Source organism: Strongylocentrotus purpuratus, unplaced genomic scaffold (genome assembly GCF_000002235.5).
Source record: "Strongylocentrotus purpuratus isolate Spur 01 unplaced genomic scaffold, Spur_5.0 spur5_scaffold_6, whole genome shotgun sequence".
Taxonomy (NCBI): domain Eukaryota; kingdom Metazoa; phylum Echinodermata; class Echinoidea; order Camarodonta; family Strongylocentrotidae; genus Strongylocentrotus; species Strongylocentrotus purpuratus.
The window spans coordinates 47,286,591-47,313,130 of NW_022145612.1; the positions used below are offsets into that span (position 1 = coordinate 47,286,591).

Genomic DNA, 26,540 nt, shown 5'->3' on the forward strand with positions numbered 1-26,540 from the left:
ATCAATATTTGATATTTCACTGCACACTTCACTGTAACTACACATAATTTTTTCTTCTTCATAGCTTGAAGCATATATGTGTTTTTGAGAACAATAACAAATATCTGAGTTATGAAACTCAAATGGCAAAAAGAAGTACATAATTAAATTCAAACAACTACATTTACCACAAGTCCATGACAATAAAGAATGATGACTCCTCTGCCTTATAATAGCAGATATCAGATAATTTCAATGCAGTAATACAAAGTGCATTTTGCAGAATACCTGCAAAACTACATGAGATGGAAGCACATTCTTTACTTTTCAGGAAATTAGACAAATTAATATCTGCATTGCTTTATCTCATACTGCTCTTATAAAATACAACATGGAGAGTATATAACCAGAAGGAAAAACAGTAAATAAGCATCAACTATGACAATAAAAAACATTGCAGTTTATTCTTTTTGTTGTTGGGGGGGGGGGGGGGGGGCTTTCTGCCAGTTTAATACACATCTCATTGTCTGGTTAAACATGCAAATACCGTTGTCATATTGAAATTACCAATCACATACTATAATTGCTTTATCTTTGTATCACACACGCGTTGGCCCTCGTTGATAACACAAGGCATGTCAAATATGCAAATGATTAATATTGTCCAACTGTTTGGTACACAATATGACAGTCACTGGTCACATAATTTGTTTTTGTTTTTGTCATAGTTGTTCGCCTTATAGGTTTTTTGTATTTATTTGTCTACTTGTTTACTTTATTGTTGTGGAGAATAAACTGAACTTATGAACTTTAAAAAGTTGTCTTATCCTTTTACTTGATCAACTTTGTTACCATTTTAGAGATTTCATAAAGATCAGATAGTTATAATTCAGTCTTTAGGTCTAACCAAGGAGATTTTGCCCTCAACATCAAAGCTATATCACTGGATTCAAACAATAATTTAAAAAAAGATAAAATACATTAGCAAGTCACATATGCAGAGCTGCCAACTAGTACGGATTTCCCGTAATTGGTACGGAAATTAACGACCATTACGGAATGTTGTTTAAAATTACGGATTTAAAAAAAAAAAAAAAAAAAATTATATATATTTTTTTTTTCCCCCATTTTTCCTGGAAGACTGTGTTGTGATGATATGAAACTCATTATTTAACAACTTTGTGTGAGTAAAATCACCAAAAATGTCAGATAATCATGTGTCTGTGCAATGTTGGCGTGCCGTTTTTATTAGAGTCATAGCGCCGCATAGGAAATTACTGATTTATACCCAAAATTACTGATTTTGAGCCTTGTGATTACTGATTTTCGGTTCTGGAGGTTGGCAGCTCTGATATGCATGTAATATTATACTAATGTCAACTTAAAATGTTGCCATTTTGAAGATTAAATAGTTGTAATCCATATTCTCTTGGTCTAACCCTTTACATTACATGATTTATCATTCAAATAAAGCCATATGGTACTTGTTCAATGACATACATATGTGCAAAGTCAACAACAGTGCCATCTGTGTCAATTTACATAACATACAATGTTATCATGAATTATCAACTCAAGCACATAACGGAAATAACAGAAATTCAGCTCCCAAGGTTATGTTTGACTCTGGTTTTTACGAGTGTCTCAAACTAATCGTCAAGTCTATAAAAAATACCATGTGCAAATAATAAAATGATACAATACTTCATAAAACTGATTGAATTGGAACATCAGGGTGAAAAAGAACATAGAGAGGGGGAATCTTTCTCCGAATAAGGCATACTCTATTATGAATGAAAGAAAGAAAATAGGTCTGAATTATTCCCGGTACTGCAGTTTGAATACATCAAAGAGCACATTGTCGAGAATCAAATAAATATATTTCTCCAATTTTTAATCTCTCACAACATTTCAGCCATTATGTAAACACTGCTGCTTCAAATTCACCTGATCATTTTGATGCGATTGTGTCGTCATCGCAAGAAAAGTCATCAAAGATAATAGAAAGGCAAAATTGAATACTAGAATCGGTACATAAAATTGCTGCAGATCATTCACAAACAAAGTTAATAAATGAAAACATTTAACTTCAGCTGCACATTTATATAATAATATGTTATAATGTCTTCATTCATCTCCTAATCAGGAACACTCTCGGGGAAGATCTGCAACAAGATATTTATTTTGTTAAATGCTATTGATAACTCCATAGCCCAAACAATTTCTAGCTTTCTACTATGCTGTACTGTAAAAACAATTATACAATACAATATTCTATGGGATAACTTGGAAGTTGGAGCCTATTTCCATACAGCTTGTCCTAAAATAAATGGTAAAATAATAAACACAATTCTAAATACAGGTACTTGGAAATATCAATATGCTCAGATGACCCTCACTTTTAATATGGAGATTACTACCTTCAGGAATAATAAAACCCTGCAGTCCTCATTAAATTAGCACGATGGTGAATTGGAGATTTTTAACATAAATAATTGATGTGCAAGAAAGCGTAACATTATTATCATATGGCTCACCAGTGTTCTATACTACCCACACAATACTGGTTTGAATACAGACCGGATTATGCAGGGTACTGCACTATCAATTATATTGAATGGATTGAAATTTTACTAGATTTAAGGGATATACTGGTAATTGTAGTTGAAGATAATAAAGCATTCCACTATTCTGCTGATCTGTTACATATTACATCAACTGTTTTGCACACCAAGGCAATGGTTCAATGCAATATGGATAAGTGAAAGCAATACAGATGAGATGAGATCAAGTTGAATTAGATTTCAGGGACAAATAACCACCAATTTTAACCATTAGTCATTTGGCGAATGTGACCTGATTTTAAAATGACCTCGACAAGAAAACGAACAAACAAAACTAATTTGGAGTCCTGATTTGTACCCATTTGTAGTCCTTAATTGTCACAACCCCTCTCCCTTCCTCTCTTTCTCTTTTTTAAAATATGGATTACTATAATATTATGATACATAAAAAGTATAAAGTCATGAAGTGAAAATAAGACATTGATTTCTTAATCATAATGACATGATTTTTGTTAATTCATAAATTTTCAAAATGACTGAAATTTTGACAGGATAAAGAGGTTGATACCTGGAGTTCCATAAATCAATAAAAGAACTGTGCCCACTCTGTCAGGGTTCAAACATGGACTTAATAAGATACAAGAAAGAACAAAGAATACACAAAGGAGCAGATACATGTAGTTGCAATTAGACCACATATAACTATTTTGATACTGTTACCACAAAGGTTAAAGTTACATGAGTAAGGAAACTAATTTAACCAAGTTTACAATACACCGAGCTGGATTTTACAACATTGGTTTCAATCTGATATTCCATCACCATCTTTGTTCATAAAATACATTTCATTTTATTTCTGGAATAAAAAATATATAATAAGGCACTTGTGGAAAATACATTCGCGATTGCTGTAGTCAAATATGATTGTTTTGATTTTTTTTTTGGGTGTCACAAATCATTGTGACATTTCAGTTTTATGTATTATGTACAAGGATGAATTTCTTTTACATGTAATGAGGCATGGGTTATCAGTTAAGAGTTGTTTAAGATATATGTACAACAGCTGATTATGAATAAAGAAAGAATAGAGCAAAATAAACAACAACATGCAAAAAATATTTTCTTTTGGAGGCAACCACTTGAGTTGCAGCCACAGAATCTCCGCTCCCATACTGCAGAGATAGCTGGCTACACCCTTGTCTAGTGCTTCCTTCAGTCTCAGCTTACAAATCAGCGGTGATCACAGGCAAAAAACAAACAAATAAAAAGGGCAAATTTCGAAATGATATTCCCTAATACTTTTCATACAATCTTCACAATCATAATGGATGTTTATTTTTAAAACTGCAAATTTTTCAGCGCAATTCAGTCATATTCCAGATCAAACTAGATGTAGCCTACATGTAACTCATGTCTCTCTGATATCAAAGTCTTTAAGAATACACTGGTGATTTTGCCCCTTCCTCTTCTACGCCTCCTTGATGAGTCACTCGTGGATGGGGGAACTGATCCGGTTGACTTCTAGTTGTTCTCAGGTTCAGGTTCAGGACATACAGACGTAGAGCGGCTGGGTTTCTGTAGGGCGGAAAGAAGGTGGAAAAAAAATGTCATGAACCAGTCACATGGGAAAGAAGAAGGGGAAGGACCTTTCCACATCCTGATCCATCTCAACACATGACATGCTATATCATCTGGGAGTGTTTCACAAAGACTAAGATCGACTTTAAGTTGGACCTAACTATGGCAGGCTGTCATGCCACTGTTTGCTCTCACCATTAAATGGCATTGGTCTCTCAAAGGATGTACAGATCATGATCACAAATCTACAGAATTTTCATTTTTGGATAATTCACTGTTGAAGGAAACAATATTATTTTCTAAAGATCATATTGGTGAGAGTAGACAGTGACATGAATGACCTGCTATAGTTGAGTCCAACTTAAAGTCAATCTTAGTCTTTGTGAAACACCCCCCTGTAGTTACAGTGACTCATTGTCATCCTCTAGTTATGCACAGGCAAATTCCTTTTGCCAAAATTTATCACCGTCTTTCACTCATTCTTTTTAACTCATTCAGTGCCACAAATTGATTAAACTTCCTAATTTCATACTGTGTGTATACTGTGATATTTTCGGGGCCAAAGAAGACAAATATTCATATCACTTTTTCTATTTTGACATGGAACAAAGATTTATCAAGTGTGATTTGCATAGCTGACATCAATGTATGTATTATTATCAACATCGAGAAAGATGGAAAAATTGTTCTAGAAAACTATTTACCTATTAATTCTAATTACTTCAATTCCTTTTTCTATATGAATAAACTTGTTTGAATGGGACCAGTTGAAAATGTTATGATTTCATACAGGCAATAAGATCGCCAACACCGAGAGGTATACTTTGGTTTTGATTACAATCACAAAGTGATTGTATATAATTAAATATTCAAATTAGGTTTTTATTAACAAAAAGTATCCTCAAGGGTGATATACACTTTTCTTTTCCTTTTTTTTTTTTTCTTTTTAAAACATTTTTATTTAGTCTCATATATTTTTTTCCCAGAGCTGTCATTACAGGATGTTTCCATGAATGTTTACCATCAGTATCATGACACCATGCATGAGATCCCATGATCAAAGTTGAAGCATGTGGACCTAATGGTTCGACCTCTAGAACACATTCCATTTTTAGCATTCACTGTAGGCCATGTATGAGGTGTCCCACATACATGGCCTATAGAACACAGTGAACCAGATATAGGTTGCATCAGGCATTAAAGAGTGACGTGTTTTTGGTGGCAACCTGCCAGGTGGTCGCCACTACAGGCAAGATATCCGATTCTAGAACCTTTTCAAGGTAAAGGGGAAAATTTCTTCTTCCTCCCGTTTGATGAGCGGTTTTGGCAGTGATTCTGATTCACGATTGCTTTTCACTATCATAATAACCCGGTATTTGAAGCTTTCATTTTGTCAACTTTGTAATAACAATAAAAATAGAATGGAAATAACCTAGTATTAGACTAAATTAATGAGCTATATTCCAACACAAACATGTCATACAAGTAAATTGTCGACCCATAATATTACATTTTGAAGCTCATTTACATGTAGCTATGATTCCTGTCATATTTTGAACTTTAAGTGTAGGGAAATCCAAGTAGTTGCTAGTCTGAAACAAAATCCATTGTTTGAGTCTCAAAGGTGCTGCATGTACATGTATACAAGGCCTATAGATCTATGGGAAAGTTGCCTTACATGTATATCAATTTTGATGAAGAACCCCCGACCTGACGGTTATTTCTGTTCATAATGATTCTCCCCAATGATACATGTATACTTACCTGAGGTGATACTGAGCACTAAAAAAAATAATTAAAAATTAAAAAAAATTCTCCCCCCCCCCCTAAACCACCCCTCTCTTGAGTTAAAAAAAAAGGGATTCAGGGTTGGGAAAATGGCATCTAACAACATTCCCCCCCCCCCCTTTTTGAGTAAGAAAATTGGGGAAAATAAGGGAAAAATCAGGAAAATAGGGGTAAAATCGGGAAGAATTATCAGGCCTGACTTACATAAGGTGTCCTCTCCCCGTATTTAGACCAGAAGGTGACCATACTGGTGTTTGATTTACCCGTCCTCTGATCAAAGCACTGGCAGGATTGGAATGGTGGAGAGTAGAGATGAAGACTGGCGGCGCGGTCACTGTGGCTGGGATTCTCCACCCGATGAAGACCCTTAGAATCTAGTAAGATGGAAGAAACAAAGATGGAAGAAACAAAACTTGAATTTTGGTATTCAGCTATGACTTGAACTTGGGCTACAGGTTATATCAAACCTGCGTATAAAGACTGTTCAAGGAAAACAGGGAAGCAGAATCTGTAGGCAAATGGTCTTAATATGCAGGTTGCTGAAGTACATGTTTATTTTACTGAAAGAATTTTGAATTATTGTGGTTTAAGTTGTTATTTACATTTCTTTCATTCAACCATTCATTCATTTGTTCTTTCATTAATTCATTTATTCATTTGTCCATCTTTCTGTCCAACTATTTATCCATCCTGTCATTTGTTCATTCATTCAATCCATCCATTGATTATTTTTTCATTCCTTCACTCAATCATCCACCCTTCCACCGATTGATTGATTGATTGATTCATTCATCCATCCACTAATTAATTCAATCATTTTGGGATCTTTTTAATCACATTATAAATGAGCATACATATGCAAAGCTTTTCATGGCTTTGACGATCAAGTTAATGGTACCTGTACATGTACAAGCACCTTCTTACTCATCGTGACTTTCAGACTACCAAGCTAATTACATAAGAGTAAAATCAAGTGACTCTCCCTGTTACGTCAATATACATGTACATCAATTAACTTATTTCCTGGCTGTTGTAGTTTATACATGTACAGCAACTGTACGTGTACTTTTAATAGCTGCATGCCATCATTGAATTAAGAAATATTAAACAAATTATACTCAAAACAACTCCCCCCATAAACAGACTTGAAAGCCCTTAAGAAAATTACAAACTTCTAGATCGATAATTCAAATTAGATTTACAATCAAGTTAAGCAAGGGAAACTCTCCTGAAAAACCAAATGCATAGAGTAACCAATAAGTCAGGTTCCCACTATTAGATCACTATTTAATTTGTAAAAGGTGTGTTTTTACGAGTGAAGCCTATTCATGTACGGGAAAATTGCCTCTAAATTCATTCTTTGCATTCTTTTATCTAGGAATTATAGATATAATAAGTCATTGAAATTGAAGTTGTCAACTTAATTTGTTACAAATTTTTGCCGTGCGAACAAGCCTGCATACCAAGCTTAATTTGATTACAAGAGTGATATTTAATAATGAAACGTGATAACTCAGGCTATACACGTACGTAGCCTGTCCATTAGTGAATGATGGACAGTTCTGACGTGCAAGCACGTATGTTGGAGATGTTTTTGCTGAGACCTACATATACCCTAGTCAAAATAAATTTGTCTTAAAGGTAATACAAAGTTTTGGGAAATTTGAAAATTGGGTGGATAGTGAATCTTTACAATTTTGATATATTTGGATTTCCCTGTGGATGTATTATAAGCACTAAAAATATTAGCCCCTAAAACACTTCTGTTTTCGAGAAAAATTGAATATAACAATTTACCGGTGCTCCCGGTAAAATTTGATAAATTTCAAATAGCGCCTATATGGCCGTACAATGGTAGCTGCGACCATGAAAATCTCAGAATATGTAGTTGTGAAATATAATTTCCAAACGGGAATAGGTAATAGGTCGATTTTAGTCAATAAATATTGTTTCATAGCTAAATTAATATCTTGACCTTGAGAGGGAACTATACAACATAAAGAGTTTATTATTTATAATTTCATAACTTTAGACTCGATTTCAACCGCGACAACGGTCAATGAATATTGTAGGAACGCATATGCTTCTAATATGTTAATTTAAACCAAATTCATGACCCCATACCAAAGCTTTGTAATACCTTTAAACTAGTCAGTTAAACAGTGAAAAAATAGAACAGAAAATATTATTAAACTATTTTAAATTCTGAATATGTATTTTTCATCTATCTTTTGTTACAAGCTCTTAGCCTAAAAATAAGCTTTTGGTCTAAAATTCGATTTGCTCTACAAGAAAATAGAAGAAAAATAGTCTATCATTCTGGGAATACCATAAGAATATAGAGTAAATAGCCAAACAAATAAATCGGTACCTTCTGCATATATATGAAAACAAGTTTATGTGCACCCCTCCCCCTTTCAGAATTAAGAATGATTTTTTTCTTCTTTAAGAGTGAGATGATCATCTAGAAGAGTATAAGAAAATTCAAAATATAATTCCATAATCAAGGTACATGTACACTGTACTATCATGCTCCAAATAACAAATTATCAAAGAACATTTAGGTAATGAATAAGTAACCTATTAAACAAAATTTTTCATTATTTGAACAGACTGTCACTTTACAGGTCACAAAATAATGCAAGATATCACTGAATATATCTTTTTTAATTTCATTGTCGTATTAGATACTGCATTGTAAACATATTGAGTACCGGTACAAAATATAAGGAAAGAAGAAACAATTGTAAAATATTTTCACCCAACCAATCAGATTGTTGTTCTTCTTCTTTATATCTTCTCAAGTAATGTAAGAATAATCAACTTAAAAACTTCTTTCATTATTTAACCCAATGAAAATTACTACAATGTGTTTGCCATTCTTTATGATTAAAACCACTTCCATGTATTGTCTTATTTGTCTACAATCACAAGGGCTTTAAAAGACAAACATGTTTTTGGCAGAAGAGACTGTGTTTGAGGAGCCTACATATGAACCAAATGAACTTTTCATTACACAATATGACGTGTACAAGAAAGAAATAGAAAAAAAAACATGAAATTCGTTCATAAAAGATCCTCATATATCTCGTCTAATTTAGTCACATGACTTCCAGTCAAAACCGTCAAAACAGTATTGGACTCACACTTTGCTGTCAATACGACTAATGAGAAAATGTAGTTTTGCCTAAATCTCTAATGATTAAAGTTTTTTTTTAATGTAGACCTTCCTATATCTTCAAATATGTGACCCAGGGTCTTTATTAGTGCTGTAGTCAAACGTTTAACCGTCCGGTATCCGACCGCCCATGGCGGATTCCGTTTTCAATTGGACGGTTTCGTTTTCCAGATTTTTTTTTTTTTTTTTTAAATCGTTTAACCGAAAACCGTCCGGTTTTGACTGGCGGTTAAACGGAATTGGAGATATCCGTGATGTTACAGCACTAGTCTGTATCCAATAATTCAATTCAATACTTGAGTACAAAATTTAAGCTTTTTACTTAGTACTTGGCTTAGAAAAAATACTTTGCCAATTTTGGTATTCAATTCAAACTTTTGGCTAAGTATTTAACCCTAAATTTAAGACAGCTCCCTACCAGACTAAGCCAATTAATTGGAGGCCTTGATTGGCAGGCATATAATTTTCTTACGCAGTATCATAACCTGCGCACAATTATATTAGCGCGCATTTATTGCAACGCATTAATTGCACATTACTTTTAATTGACCGTGTGACATCACAATGCTTATCAGTACCTTAGATTTTGTCTAAGGGAAGTAAAAGTCTAAAATGCGATTTGGATATGAGATAAGTAAACTTCTTAGCTTAGCCATTTACTTAGTCTAAGTATTGAATTGAATACCCGCCCTGGTGTATTTAAGGGAAATTCCTAAAAAATTACTGACAATAGGAAAAGAAGTCACTTGGTTTGTTGCAGCATGCCAAGTTTTTCTGAGAGAGTTTCTCAAGTGCTGGCATTTGCAAATGCTGATTTATTACCTATAACTAATAAATAAGCTTACTGTACTGCTTGTGTATTTTTCAAAATGTGTAACTATATGTATAGAGCAAGATTAAGAATTGCAGATAATTAGTTATTAGCATATCATAGTATAGTAGAATATGTGTTTTAGAATCACCGGAAGTTGGTGTATCTACAAAATCGCTGTGGTATTGGAGGCGTAATACATAAATGGGAATGTATATAGCTGTATGGGGTAACAATCATTCTTTTGCAGCATGAAACTTTGCGTATCTGGACCACTCCTAAAATTTTGCCCTTTACATTGTACAGAATAGAATGTGAATTCTTTGAAAGAAACGGCTGGTAACAGAGACTAGAATAGTGGAATGCAGTTCATTGGTGTGTCAGTATTGTATTTTTTGTACGATCCGTACAATCCTTACCTTCACAAGCGCCAAGTTATAACAAGAGAATAACAAATACCCATAGTAGACCGATTATTTGGTTGGGTGATTCTACATGTACCCGTGATGAACTATCAACTTACTGTTTTTCTATGTCAACTGTTCAAAAAGCAGGAATTTGCGTAAAATGAGTAAACAGGTATACTCTATACATTATTAATCGATCTACTGTATTTACACACACTACATTTACATTTCAAATGGAAGAGGGGTAGAAAAAGTTCAGATTTAATGAAATTGTGTACAGTACTGTATCACTGCTTAAAACCATGCTACTTTTGTAAGTCACCAGAATTCAATTTTTGTTGTTGCATATTTTCTGAAAATAAAAATGTTAAAGGTACTTAGTAACATTGTGATGGTTGATTTCACAAATCTGTTGAATCAGGATGCAAAACACGTAAAATTATGTTTGTATGTATGGATTATCCAACTACGATGCCCCAAATCCGAAATTAATTCACGCAATATGAAGATTTTTAACAAAGTTCAACAGGTGTTCGAACGGGCGTCGATGTGCGGCGCTTCTGAATCTAAATTCTCCCAACCATTTTTTGAATTTTCCCAACCCTTTTTCCATGGAAAAAAGACATAAAAACAGGCTATAAAAAATCTGTCAACACTTAAATGTCTGGAATGGAATGTAGAGCCATTTTATTGCTTTGTGAGATTTCCATTCACCTAAAATGTAATTAAATTGTAATAATATAGTTGGAAGAATTAAGGAATCAATCGGATCAGTTTTTCCCAATTTGTACCATGAATAATGGTCTGTTTTCGCCCAAATTTTCAGATTATCTTTAATTGTACATCTAGCATTGAAGTCACTGTCTTAGCACCACTATCTCTCATCTGAACAATGTTACAAAGTCCCTTTAAATTTAATACAAATTAACATATTGGAAGCATATGCGATCCTACAATATTCAGTGATACTTGTCGCGGTTGAAATCGATTCTAAAGTTATGAAATTGTAAATAATAAACTCTTCATGTTGTATAGCTTCCTCTCAAGGTCAAGATATTAATTAATCTATAAAACAATGTTTCTTGACTAAAATCGACAGATTAACTATTCCCGTTTGGAAATTATATATCACAACTACATATTGTGAGATTTTCATGGTCGCAGCTACCATTGTACGGCGTAGATTTCTTTGAAATTTCAAGTTCAGAACTCAGGAAACAGGAAGAAATAAAACGCAAGAGTAGTAATTAAAAAAAAAACTTTGTATAATTTGCCAGACCAATTATCAAACTACGTTTAAATTTGAACAATGTCTTGATGCAGGTGATCCTCGTCATTGCGATCACCTTGGGACAATTCAGGTTGATGTGCAATGTCAAATTTCTCATTGTGTCGAAGCTGAATGACAAAGAGGTGTAAGAATTGTCTTGTTGTGTCGGGTGCCACGTTATGACAAGGTTCCAATGTATAAAATCACTTACAGGTACATGTAATTACATTGTGCATTATGCTGATCTGTCACAGAATTTTGGGAAAGCTTTGGAGTTTGAATGAATGAATACAACGAATGTTGAAGAAGAAAAAAAAAGTGTTGATACAAGTTTGTTGTAACAATCAAAATACCTTTCTCTGACATAGCATAAGTTTTCAGAATATGAGGTTGAGAAAATGGCCCAAAAATGTAAAGTTATGGCATGAAATTTAATTGTAAATTGTTGTTATTCTGATAAATGCTGATCAATATTATCCATTGAATAAAGATGTAGGAAGATTTACATACCATTTATGTAAGCTACTTGGTCTCTCTCATAGGTATTGGATGCTAGCTGAGTCATGGCATTCTTTTTCTTTGATTCTTCTGGCCAAGCAAACGTAGATTCCTTCAACGTCCCATCGAGAACCTTCATAAAACAATGTGCGTCGGAATGACTGTGAATCGAGCTAGGAATTTCAAAGAAGAAAAAGAAGAATAAGAAAAGAAAACATAGGATATCAAATAGCCTCACTCTTTATTAGATATTTACATTTCATTGCAATCAAACTACATGTAAGCATGTAAAAATGATCAGCATCTACTACGAACCACATCAAATACTGCTAACTTAGATTTTTCTCTTCAGGAAGGTACCATTATTTCTTAATAATGCAATAAAATACAGTACTCGTGAATGATAAATGATAACAAAATTATAATTAACCTCTTCCAGTTTCAGGCCATCCGAAAACTTAAATGTTGAATAATGAACATGTTTGGACTAGAAAGGTCTACTTTGTCATCCATAATAAAAATATTTAAAAAAACAGTTACACCCAGCCTGTCTACTATCTACATGGTCTCATAATCATTTTATCATAAATAATAATGATCATAAAATGATTATTAGATCTTATGGATGGAAGGCGAAATGGTCATTAGACAAACTGGTAATTAGACCGACTGGCAGTTAGGCCAAATGAGTGATAGACCAAATGGGTAGTAGACTTATTGGAGATTAGATCAAATGAATATTACCCTAAATAAATAGATGAAATGATTATTGGACCATGTGGATAGGAGACTAGCAGAGTGTAGACTAATAGATGGGAATACCGTAATAAACGGTGTATAAACCGCCCTCATATATTAACCGCACCCCTCTTTTTCGCCCTAAAAAAAAAAAAAAAAAAAAAAACTATGTCGGCAGCAAGCCAGGTCCGTGTTAAAAAATCCATGCGGGAAGGCCTTTCATTTAACTGCAAGGTGCAGCTTAATGTGTAAGATCATTAATGTAAATTTAAAAACAGTAGAGGACCTAGAATAGAACCTTGTGGTACGCCATATAATAGAAGAAAAATTGGAGGAATTATTATTATAAACTACATATTGAGATCTATCAGAAAGATTACTTTCAAACCAAGATGACAGACAAATTTGAGTGTTGTTCTAGTTTCCGAGTGGTGAGTCAACACACCGATTACTGAGCTGGGAGACATTGCCAGGCATAGCGCCAGGTGGAGGGGCATAAATCAAAACTTTCATTTTTTTAATATTTTTTTTTGTGTGTACCGTGTATAAGACGCACCCCCGACTTTGAATTTTTTTCGGCGGCAAAAAAGTGCGGGTAATACACCATTAATTACGGTAGACTAATTGAGTAGGAATTAGTTGTAGACAAAATGGCTATAAACCCATACATGTACATTCACCCTAAATATAATTATAGATTTTTTAATTTTTTTTATACAAACCCCTGTATGTAAAAAATCTATTCTGTCATCAATAGCCATTAGAAAATGAAACTTTATGGAGAGGAACCTGCAAAGGCGCAATGTACGTCACAGTGTTGCCAATTTGTGTTTCACTGATGACAATTTCAAAACTTTATAAATTTCCTAATTTTGATGGAGTATTGATCAAACTGTCACTAATTAGTTTCTCTCATGTTTATAAGGGTGGACTTTCCCTTTAATTGAAGTGGTGTTTTTTTTCCTTACCTTCCTTGGCCCTCTGACCAGCACAGCACCATCAAATCAAAACGGCCATTCCCTTCATCAACAAGATTTCTTGTGTACCTGCACAAACAAAGAATAAAGCTCTACATCAGAACATTTAATGATTTAGGGAAAACAACCTTATTCTTTGTGTAAACATGAAAAGAAAGCAGAAGATCATGATCAAATACCATGGAAATAGGGAAGCAATGTTTTACAACATTTTTAACAATGATCATAATGTTCACATTTGTTAGATTTATCCATTCGCAAACTAACATATAAACATGTATACACATCTCCTAGTTACATTTCACTATTTATACCACTTGTGTAATCTTAGGATCAACTGCCTTTCAAAATAAATGTTTTTAATCTTTAAAATCTAAGTAAAAGCATTCTTCTGATCACCTTCTATAATGGGCAAAATTTGCTCCACTTCTTTAAAATTCCCTTCTATAATAGAGATATTTTCACTGAGGGACTCATTTTGATAGGTAGTCCTTTGCATGACATTCAAAGCTGTACACCAAATAGGCCTATGTGACAGACCAACTAATGTTGTAGGCAAAAAAAGTCTTTATAGGCGCGTCTTCAATCATCGAGATTGCCAAATAGCCCACTATTTCTGATTTGGGAAATAATCCCGAAGTTACAAATCACGTCATCATCAGCTCGAGATTCGACCTCGAAACTTGAAACTTCGGTCTGGTGAAGACGCACCAGACAAATAGCTGGATATTTTGCAAACTATCCCAAGATATTTTGGGATGATAATCCCGACCAAATATCCCGCTAATTGCAACTTCGGGCTGATGACGACGCAAATTAGCTGGATAGTTTGCGATCGGGATAGTTCAAATAGCGGGATATTTGGCAATTTCGAGCTAGTGAAGACAGGCCTTATGATGACATGTTCTGATTTTCCTCAATACAGCTGCTTCTATTGTGTATTTGTGTTTTCAGGAAATAGTCAATCGTGTTACCTATGAGTATTTAATTGTTACATAACAGTTTAAAGTTTGCAGTGTTTGATTTTACCAGGGAGGTGAGACTTTAAATGGAGATTCCGTCTCGAAAGAATTTCCCGAGGGAAAGATATTCAAGATTAACTTGGCTTAACAACAAGTAATTTAACCCTCTTCAGCCATCAAATCCATCAACAGCCGCCCTTATCAGACCACAGATGCCCTCTGGCGATCCAAATGTTACGAAGTGTTACGCAACGCGGCCTGCTTCCCTAAGCTCTCCAAACACTTGGTCGTAAAAAAAAGGCTTTGAAGCCATGCGAGTCACCGAGAAAATGACGTCATACTCATTGAAGATGTATATAGCTATAACAGTCAAAAATACAAAATCGACAACTTATGGCACAAGGCAACCTTCTATTGGTTATCAAATGCTTTCGCTGTGCTCGGATAACTCTTCTGAAGACGTAGCCATCTGAACCAGCGAAATCGACCAAGGAAATCGTGAGTTAGAGTGAATGCAAGTTTCTCATCATCATCACGTTCTCTTCTAATTATTGACATTTTCCGAAAGTTTCCGAAATTTTTACATAGCTAGGAAGGTAGTCCATAAGTTTATCTCTTAAAATAACTAAATGAAACTGTGTTGTATATTTGCGCATTTGGTTTAATGAGGGTTAGAAGTTGTCAATTCATCACCACTTTTCACCCCGAGTACGGGCCGGCGACGCGAAAGCCGCCGTGCTCGCTGGGCTGTACGTGCTGGATGTTGTTGGTGGAAACACACATAGCTGCATTACTACCCTGGCCGTGTATTCAAAGTTGTGCTATTGATTCTCAACATTTCAAACACCACTGTACAAAACTCAACTGATTTCATTCAAAGGCAGTACTATAGTGACGATTGATGACACCTAAAGAGCATTAAAATACAATTTGTTCAACTTTCTGATGTTAGAAAGAATAATTTAAAAATTAAAATTGTGAGTCTACTGTCAAACTTGCCGATCAACCGCATCGGGATGATTATGTGCATTTGTGGTATGTTGTGAGTGTATCGACTATTCATGTATTCAAATGCTGCCTATTTGCAGGGAGCGGCCTACGCATTCACGATGCAACCATTTAACCGTACATTCCGGTTCGCTGCAACGAATAAGATTTTCCGTTGATGGAATTTCACACGTGCATAACTTGTATTGGTCTCCAACTTCCCGTACACCAGGCTCAAGAATCAAATCTTCCTCAAAATCAGTCAGAAAGTCTAAATCGTCGCCTACCAAATACTCTTCCCTACTGTACGCCGCCATTTTTGTCGATAGCAGCCGATGTGTATTTCCAACAATGCATTTCGCGAGCCCTATGTCACTCAGTTTCGGGAGTGAGATTTACGAGCTGTGCGGTCCGGGTGGGGGATTAAGGGGATTATGATAGGGGGAAAAAAGACTGTCGGTGCAACGGACTGCTTCAAAGGGCCCTCTTAGATGCGGAATCCATTTAACTCACATGCCCTGATTTTACTCAACAAAATAAGACTCATGATTAACACAGCTCTGACAAGATATCTCTTTTACATCTAATGGAAGATTACTGTAATGAAAAGTACTGTCTGGAGGCATGCCAAGGGTGATTGTCATTTACATTTAAACAATGAACTGAAAAGGAAATTATCTCCCAAAAGAAACTTATAAAAAAAAAAAAAAATACAATGCATCTCATACGTATTAAAACACATGTATGAAAGGTCTGAAATTGCAGACTATAAAACAATGCAGTGTGGCAAAGGATAGCTATGACTACCCTCTTCTTATATTGGCTTTCTGCCAAATCTATGATAATGGCACCCTCTGATAGGTCAAATGGGAGAGGTGTGTCAGGGGCTTGTTCACTGGCATAACCTCAATCTACACAAATGACTCCCATGCAAGCAGAGTGGACATAGTGAATTTGAGAATTTACACAATACACACATTGTTGGAGTTCTGTGTGCTGTGCTGTAAAGTACACAGGAACTTTAGATATATACAGTACACATGACATACATTATATCCTGCAAAGCATATCAAGAGTGACTCCCCCAAAAGTACTACAGTATGTATGTCTATGACCTTGCCAGACCATTCCCACATGGTCAGCAATATAGTTGAATTGTTTATTTATTCATTTGTCTTAGGAAGTAACAAATAACTTCCTTTAAAGTTTCAAGGATAATGAACATTTCATATGGGGGGAAAGACTATGAAGATGAAAACTTAAAAAACAAAACTGTTGATTTAAAATTTGGATAACAAGAATTCTATTCCTATTTCCTTCTGTAGTGTAGGAGTGTAGTTAAAGCGAAATGAAAAAAATTCCTGCAATACTGTGCTCATTACTATACATCAGAAGTTCAGAACTGCACCCTTTTCTACAATAGCTCACTACCAGTACTTATGTGAAGGCTGTAGTCTAGAAAATATATTCCAATGGGAGTTAAACCACTGTGTATCATTATTCATCACATGTTTTGTATGTAAGTGCTTATGAGCTATACAGAACCAGACAGGATACGGTAAAGCCTTCTTCAGAAAAATTCAAATCATTCAAATACCTTTTTATAAATCTTTCTCTCTCTTTCGTTCCATGTTGAAGTATTCATGACATTTACATGTACATGTATCATCACCTCTAAGCAGTTAAACACTCAAACAACAAGCCACAGAAAATGAATTTTCTGACAAATAACAAGTTTTGTGAATCTGTGTTCCATGAGAAAGTGCATGAAAATCCTGATGAAATTTTGATCGTATACCGGTACTTTTATTTTACATGTACTGTACTGTAGGGATGTTGGACTGCATACATTGTACATGTAGCAATACAGATTACAGAAGCCCCCAAAATGTTGAGATATGTATTGTTGCCATGACAAACCCCATTATCCTGACTAATTAAATGTTTGTACTAGAATGCTGACTTCATTCTCTATAGATCTCTTTATTTGAGAGGGGGTGCATTGCCTTGAACAGGCTCTGCATGACCACACGATTGCTACTGCAATACTGCATGTATCCATTGTGTCAGTTGCAAGTATATCACTTTTAGCTGACGAAGGCAGCATTATCATCACACCACAGAAATTATCAATATTTGCAAAGCGGAACCTTCGATAAGATCCTAAAACTTATTTGAAGGTTGCAGAACCTGTAAAATATAATATGTCTAGTCGTCTAGACTGAGTGGATCAATATTTATCAGTTGCTTTTGGGCTCAAAGCAAATATTCCACAATGCTCATTACATCAGTCTAAATGTCAAATAAACAATACTGTAATCTAATATTTGATTTCCATGCTAACTTATTATCCCTAAACATAAAGTAGACACATTACCACCAAGTCACACCAAAGCCTATGGGATAATACATGCAGTCACGTGTGACACAGTGGGCCGTATGCATAAAAGTAGCAATTGCTTGTGCTAGCCTTTTACTTGAATCCGTATGCATAAACATAAGCAATTGCTTGCAAGCAAATGCTTTTGCTAGCAAGCACAAGCAATTGCTTGATGTCCGCAAGCAATTGCTTAAAGATCAAGCAATTGCTTAAAAACGTATGCATAAAACGAACCTTTTGCTTGTTCTTATAAGCAATTGCTTACGTTTTTTCAAGCTCCGTCATAGCAGCTTGAGCTCTTGCTTAATCGGGACGTTCGCGGTTAAGCATCATGTTTATGCTCGTTAGAGAAAAACCAAAGTTGTACAGGAGTAGAATAAATCGAGAAGAAATTGCTCCCGAGACCTATCGGAAACTGTGCATGTATCGGTGTTTTTTTTTCATTTTGTTCTGAAATATGTCATCCTGGAATGTTATACTGCCATGTCAGGAAAGGCTACCCCACACGCATGACATTTGAATACACTACTAGTATGCGAAACCCGCCTTTGTTCTCCCATGAATGATGTTCGCACCGGCGTGACGTCGCTATTGTTGAGATCGTAAGCAATTGCTTGCTGGAGGCAAGCAAAAGGTTTGAGCACGAGCTTGATCTTTTGCTTGACAAGCAATTGCTTGTGCTTGAAGCAATTGCTTGCAAGCAATTGCTACTTTTTATGCATACGGCCCAGTGTGAGTGTCTACTTTATTCCAAGCAATACTGTATGTGTAGCCTAATGTCCTCTCTTATTCATTGACTTCAGTCAACATATTGAACATATGGGGCAGTATTCAATTGAGCACAGGGATTAAGTCAGTGATTTATTTAAGATAAAGCCTACAAGTTTAATTTATTTAGCATCTTGCTTGGCTAAGTAGCAAGTGATATGTCTCAACTGTCTCAACAAAATGAAGGAAAATAATAAGTAAAATTTCATACAAAAATTACACAGTTTTTTCATCAACCTTCAACAATGTTACCAAGTCACTTTTAAACTGCCCAGAGTCCCGTTGCTCTATCACTTAAATAACACATGACCAAATTAATAATACATCTGAACAATGCTTAAAGATATAAAGTGCTTAGTGCTGCAAAAATCCAGATTATTATCAGAATATCAATATTAGCTCTAATCTATGGTGTACAAACAGAAATCCACTAGACACTTGTTGATTTGTCTCAGTTAAATTTAAGTTCAAAGTAAATGTGCCCCTGCAAGTAATTCATAATCTGAAATTACAGTCTCAATGTGAGATTACAAACATCAAATCTGATAATGTTGAGCCCAAAATCTTCACCTAGAACATACCACTGTAGAGTGTAGTATGCTTTGAATTGCTTTCATGCTTGCTGGTTGTTGTGTTTTTGTTTACATGAACTATTCACTATTCAGTAAACATACACACCCACCTCATGCAAACATTCAAAAAATTAATCTGATAAGTAACCCTTCTGCGCTACAAACACAATGCACATACAGGTATATGTAACATGAAGGATAAGTGATTCCCATATCTTACTCTGATAATCATGTTGGTTAAAAGAGCTTCTGATTTGTAGTCAAAAGAAGCTTCTGTGAGCCCTGCCTTCTTTTCTTTCCCATCATGCTTCTGCTTCTGCCCCCCCCCCTCCCTCCCTCCTCCCCCCCCCCCCCCCCCCCCCCCCCCCCTCTTCATCCAAACTATTCGTTAAATAGATTTGTGCTTATGGAGAATAATAGAGTAAAGAATTTGGTTAAAAAATCAAATCCTGAAACACAAATTTGATGGACTATTACATGTAGTTGAAAGGTATGGACTACAGTACGTGCACACTCAACACAAAAAGGTAAGAAGTCAAATTCAAGTAGGAAAACGAATAAACGACACAACCCCATTTCTGTTTGTTCTGCACTCCATGGTAGGAATGAAAAGGAAATTGTATGAGATATTTATGTACAAAATATTATCCCAAACATTATCTGGGCTGTTACCTTGAAAAAGAAAGAGAGAAAGTATAATTTTGTATGTACTATGTACATTGTGAGAATAACAGTAATATACTAAGATCACAAGCTTCATTGTACAGTATACCGTACATGTATATTAAACATTATCTTGAATTTTGAATTGAATTTATTTACCACTTTCATAAAAACATACAAAGGCAAAGAATACAATACTTTTTTGCAAACATAGAAAAACCACTAAAATGGAAAATACACTAAAGGAAATTACGAAGTGGTTGGATCATCAAAAAAGTTACAAAAACTTATAAGTAGATGATCCTAAAAATGTACACAAAAAAAAACTAAACAAAAAGGGGACAAAGAAAATACAATACTACAATGGTAATTACACACATAAAAATTGCGTTTGTCAAATTCAAATTTGCTGTATCAGGTGAAGTTTTAAATGATGCTTAAAACTGTTTAAAGATGCACACTGTTTAAGTTTAGGGGGTAGTTTGTTCCAAATAGTGGGTCCTTGGCATAAAAAGATACTATTTGAAAATGAAGAATGACCATATATTACACGAGTGTCTGCTGAAGTCCTGGTATTATATCTATGAATATCGTTATTGCTCTGAAATATATTAGAAAAGATTTCTGGTAATAGGTTATGATAATATGAATACATAAAAACACAGAGTTGAAAATCATGTAATAATGATATTGGGAGAATATTCAGTTTCAAGAAAAGAGGTCTGCTTGGACTTAAAAATGGCTTGTGGCAAATTATACGAACTGCTCTTTTTTGTAGGAGGAAAATACGATTAAGTAAATGCTGTTTACAAAAACCCCATATAATGTTACAGTAGGATATATAAGGCAAGATTAGTGAGTTGTATAACATTATGAGAATTTTGGTTGGCAAGATGTCTTTAAGTTTACTCATAATTCCTATTGTTCTAGACACTTTACGTAGAACTTCATAGACGTGTGTTTTCCATTTAAGATCTTTATCAATATTAATGCCTAAGAACTTGGTTGAATTGGTATGTTCAATCAGATTTCCATTCATATATATTTTTACTTCACTAACACACGTCTTTGGAAAGTTAAATAACATAACATTGGTTTTTTCATAGTTAAGTTGCAGTTTATTTGCTTTAATCCACTCACTAACCTTTAAGAGCTCAGTGTTTAGATTTTTGGTCAGGCATTCAACATCTTTATGCTTATAAAATATATTTGTATCATCCGCGAACAGTATAAAATTCAAAATGGGAGAGACTGAATGTAAATCATTTATATAAATTAAGAAGAGCAGTGGGCCTATAATTGACCCCTGCGGAATACCACAGGAAACTAATTGTAAACTTGAATTTTTAGAATTGAAAACAGTGAATTGTTTGCGATCATTTAGATAACTGCGAAATAATTGAAGAGTAACACCACGAATTCCATAATAATAAAGTTTTGAAAGGAGGATATCATGGTTAATTGAATCAAACGCTTTTTTAAAATCCAAAAATATACCAACAATGATTTCTTTGTTTTCAATTGCCTTTGATACTTGTATTAAAAAATCTAAAAGAGCATGATCAGTTGAATACCTGGCCCTAAATCCAAACTGCTTATTATAAAGTATACTATGTTTATCAAGAAAACCGTGTAGTCTGGTATAGATGCATTTTTCAAAGATTTTAGAGAAGAGTGGAAGTAATGAAATGGGTCTGTAATTTGAGAATATATCTTTAGGTCCCTTTTTATGAATGGGAATAATTTTGGCAATTTTCAGGTCAACAGGTACAACACCTTGCTCAATACATGAGTTAAAAATATTGCACAACGGTTTACATATGACATGAATAACCTTTTTCACTACAGAACAATCAATGGAGTCAAAACCAGGAGCTTTACCATTTTTGAAAGATAGAGCATTATTAATTATTTCTTTTTCAGTGATGGGTAAGAAATATGCAGTATGAGGAAAATTGCTATTTAAATAAGAGGTACAGTTAATATTCGTTACGTTCCTGTTCATATTAGCTAATTTATGACCAACATCTTTAAAATAATCATTAAAGCTCTCAGCAATTTCTTTAGAATCACTTACTACTGAATTGTTACACTTAAACACAGAGGAATTTTTCTGATATTTCTTTCTCTGGAGAATATCATTAATAGTTCTCCAGGTTTTATTAATGTTTCCTTTAAATGTACGAAACTTTGAAAAGTAATAATTTCTTTTGGCACTACGAATTTGGTTTGTGTAAAGATTACGGAATTTGTTGTAGCAATCTTTTCGGAGTTCAGTAGGATTTTTAATGTACTTTTTGTAAAGGTAATTTTTTCTTGAACACATCCTTTTCAGTTCTTTAGTAAACCATGGTTTATGATTTTTCTTATAAATTATTTTTTTGAGTGGAAAACAAGTACGATAGATCTCAGAAAAAACCTCCATAAATTTCTCATACATCAGGTTTGGCTCCTCATGATAAACAGAAAGCAAACAGGTAAAATCAGTTGTAGAGAGATCTCTAAGAAAACAGTTGACATTCATATCATTAATTTGATGTTTGAATACCGCTGGTTGTTCTTCATGAATACCTTTAAAATCAAAAACTCCAAATATTGGTAAATGATCAGATATTTCAGAGGTCAATATACCAGAAAAAATATTGCAGATACTATTTGTAAATATATTGTCTATCAAGGTTGCTGTGGAATCTGTTATTCTTGTTGGCTTTGTAATTAGAGGAGCAAAACAAAACGAATAAAAAAGTTCCACCAACTCATTACACAGGTTTTGCACATCTAGTTTCATCAAGTCAAAATTAAAATCTCCAAGAAATATACACTCCTTTTTCTCTATGTACACTTTGCACAAGATGTTCCTAATGATATCAATGAAATTAGCCTGTGATTGATCTGGAGGTCTATAAAAAACGCCAACAATAACATTTTTACCTGGCTTAAAAACTTCTATAAAAAGACTCTCACAAAGAGGGTTAAAGACCGAAATGTCATTGCGTACAATGTACCTTATGTCATGCCTAATTGCAAATGCAACTCCTCCTCCTCTCCTGTCGTTACGGGATTTACTCTCCACATTATAGCCTTCAATATAAAACTCCTTTCTTACCTTAGTATCTAACCATGTTTCACTAAATGCTACAAGACCAAAAGAGTGTTCTAGAGTTGAGAGTACAGATGTTATGTCATCATAATGTTTAGGCAGGCTTCTGCAATTTATATGTAACAATGAAAAAGCATTGCTTTTGGTTAAATCTTGATTCAAAAATTCTTCAGGAGTCATATACATTGAGCCATTTTCTACTTCTTCCATCAAAATACTATTGACATTATCGAATGCAAAAAGAGGGATACATATAATTAAAACATAGTTTAAAGTTCTCCAAGGAAAGGATAGTAGTGACAACCAGCATGCTTATTTGATTGCAGATAATAATAGTACTGAAACAAACACAACTTAATGAACACATATCAAATGAAAAAAAATCAGAAGAACAAAGCTGAAGGATTCATGAACCTTCTACTCTAGCACTAGCAGTAAAGGAATACAATGGAGCAGAGAGCACTTCAGCTCTAAAAATTGGAAGCCCTTCAAAAAACCAAAAACCAAAATCTGGAAATCATAATACAACTATGGTAAACTACCCCCCAAAAATCATCACATTAGGTATGTACATTGAATATACAGTGTTTGCACACTGTCTTGAAATGATAATGAATATGAGGCATATACACATGTACATGTAGTGTACATGTTAATCAAAAGAGAGTCCATCATCACGGAGGAATGACAGGTGTGGTTTATTGATTATATTCTACATTTCTGTCAGAGTAAACTGTGCAAAATAATGATTTAAAAATATTGAACCATAAAGGAAAACCTAATAAACAATTATAAATGTATTTCAATCTAAACCCCTAAAGTCACAAAAAGAGAAAAAATAGCTTGGAAATAAAGTCTTTATCCACTCATTACTATCGGTCTGTATCGCGATACCTCCACTACTCAGCCGCAAAGACTTAATACAACTTAGGTTGGAAAAAGGATTGCATTGTCCTGAAAAAACACCTAATATTCGACCAAACAAGCTTCGATTTTGTCCTAGGAGTAGTTATTCTGCATCAAGAAGGTAGACCTATATTTGAACATTTTAGTATCTTTTTTAGTCATTTTAGGGTATTTTAGGGTATTTTAGGGTATTTTAGGGTATTTTAGGATGTTATGGAAGTTTGACTCGAGTTGGGCAGAATGTTAACGACTTAAAGTAACACAAAGTTTTGGAATGGGGTCATGAATTTGGTTCAAATGAACATATTGGAAGCATATTTTAAGTGATCCTACGATATTCAAGGATTGTTGTCGCGGTTGAAATTGAGTCTAAAGGTTGAAATTGAGTCTAAAGGGACGAAATTGTCACCATAACAGTCACCATAACATGTTTTTGTTCGTGGTCCAAGAATTAGTTGCATGGAGGAAGATGAACAGAGGGATCTGTAATGAAGACGTAAAGAGTGAAAAAAAAAACTTGTTGCATATCTCATTCATCTAGGTCTGGCCGAACTGAGCCATTCCTTCCTCACACTTCCACATACAACGTACTTCAGTCTATTGATAGAGGCGGTCAGAAGAGCCAGATGTAATCTCAGCGGGAAAGTCGATATCAGAGACTGAAGCTTTTGGTCTCCTAATAGTTTATTTAAGAAGAAGGATACGAAGAAGAAGAAGTGTAAGTAATAACTTTAAATGATCAAGTCAATTCCTACCTGTAATGTTCGAATACTGCATACTTTTCCCAGTCATCTTCATTACTTTCATAATTTTCCATTGCAGCTTGAACATCTTCAATGTTAACTTTGTCTGTGGCAAAAAGGATGTGAAGGGTTTCAATAAGTTCTTGCAAACTTTCAGGCTTCAAATTGACCCCTTCCATATTTTCGCAGTCTATAGGTCTATGCCTGTGCAATTTTCTTTGAGGAAGAGGAACAATCTTGGCAAGACGTACAAGCGCAAGCTCACACTGCGGGAGATCGAGATGAGAAGTTAGGCGCGATTTTGAGAAGTTGTAACCCGGCTGCTCCGGCGCTGGTCGGTGAACTGATGATGGCGAGGGCTTCAAGTTTAATGATGCTGTAGATCTATGACAGTTCCAGTGTCGATCTAATTTTACGAAGTATCAGTAGATCTAGTAGTAGTATGCGTTGATTTGCGAATTCACAGTCAAAAGAAGATGAGCTTCTTCCATATGAAGCCAAATTATCGTCTTGCTCTTTGTCAATCCGTGACACAAATGACAACATTCTTCAAGCCACCATGTACGATATTATCATCCGATGTACTTTCACGTGTTCCGTGTTGTTCCGTACCGCGCGCGCGCAACGTCCACGTATATAGCGTACGAAATGAATTTGATACGGCGCTGCAAGCCGAGCGCCTGAGATGGATCAAACTTTGCAAAGTACATTATTTTTAGGACCAATATCGATTTTAACATTAATTTTTACCGGTACTTCTAATAAGAAGGGAATTTCCTTCACCATAATGTCACAATAATAAAGGGTTATCAATAAAGCACCCCGAGCACCCCTAGGCGAGTGGGATGGATGGAAACGGGGGTGGCTCTCGATCTTATCACTGACAACGGGCAGGCGCGGATCCAGGATTTCTTAGGGGGGGGGGGGGGGGGGGGGGGGCCAAATTTGAAATTATGCGAGCCAAATATTGGTACGTAATGGTGACCAACAGTGACAGATAATTCGGGGGGGGGGGGTCGGTGCAGGGAGGGGCGAGTTTCCCCTTCCCTCCTCCGCGAAACGCGGAAGCTTTTAAGTTTCCTTAAATCATTAGAGAAAGTAGACGATTCGTTGAACCGTTTTCGAAAATAATCCTCGTCTGAATTTTGATTCTCCCCCCCCCCCCCCTCCCGCGCGAAGCGCGAAAGCTTTTACGTTTCATTAAATCATTAGAGAAACAAGATGATTCGTGGTACAGTTTTCGCCTCTGAATCCTCGTCTGAATTCAGGTTCCCCCCCCCCTCCCGCGCGAAGCGCGGAAGCTTTGACGTTTCATAAGAATATGAGAGAAAGAAGACGAATCGCTGTAGCGTTCTCGAAAATATTCCTCGTCGGAATTTAGTTTCCCCTCCATCCCGCGCGAATCGCGGAAGCTTTTACGTTTCATTAAATCATTAAAAATTCGTATTACCGTTCTCGCCTCTTGAATACTTGTCTGAATTCAGGTTCACCCCTCCCGCGCGAAGCGCGGAAGCTTTGACGTTTCATAAGATGATGAGAGAAAGAAGATGATTCGTTGTACCGTTCTCGATTCTTAATCCTTGTCTGAATTCAGTCCCCCACCCCTCCCCTCCTACGCGAAGCTTTGACGTTTCATTAAATTATTAGAGAAAGAAGACGATGCGTTGTACC

The 26,540-nt window shown here is 35.1% G+C and overlaps 1 protein-coding gene across 1 annotated transcript; it reads right to left on the reverse strand.

Moving 5' to 3' along the window:
- Positions 1–1,090: 1,090 nt before the first annotated feature.
- LOC575999 (cysteine dioxygenase type 1) lies at positions 1,091–25,482 on the reverse strand. Its single transcript, XM_011681870.2, has 5 exons — positions 24,882–25,482; positions 13,780–13,857; positions 12,086–12,246; positions 6,114–6,283; positions 1,091–4,118 (listed from the first exon to the last, which is right to left on the reverse strand). The coding sequence occupies exons 1-5, from the start codon at positions 25,046–25,048 to the stop codon at positions 4,065–4,067; spliced, it is 630 nt and encodes a 209-aa protein (XP_011680172.1). The 5' UTR covers positions 25,049–25,482; the 3' UTR covers positions 1,091–4,064.
- Positions 25,483–26,540: the final 1,058 nt, after the last annotated feature.

Bases quoted from the DNA above. Each gene is read 5' to 3' on its own strand.
- LOC575999 (XM_011681870.2), bottom strand. From the start codon at position 25,048: ATGGAAGGGGTCAATTTGAAGCCTGAAAGTTTGCAAGAACTTATTGAA. The intron at 13,858-24,881 runs GTAGGAATTGAC...TTGTTTGTGCAG, and splicing joins GCAGTATTCGAACATTACAG to GTACACAAGAAATCTTGTTG. The intron at 12,247-13,779 runs GTAAGGAAAAAA...TGAAATTCCTAG, and splicing joins TGGTCAGAGGGCCAAGGAAG to CTCGATTCACAGTCATTCCG.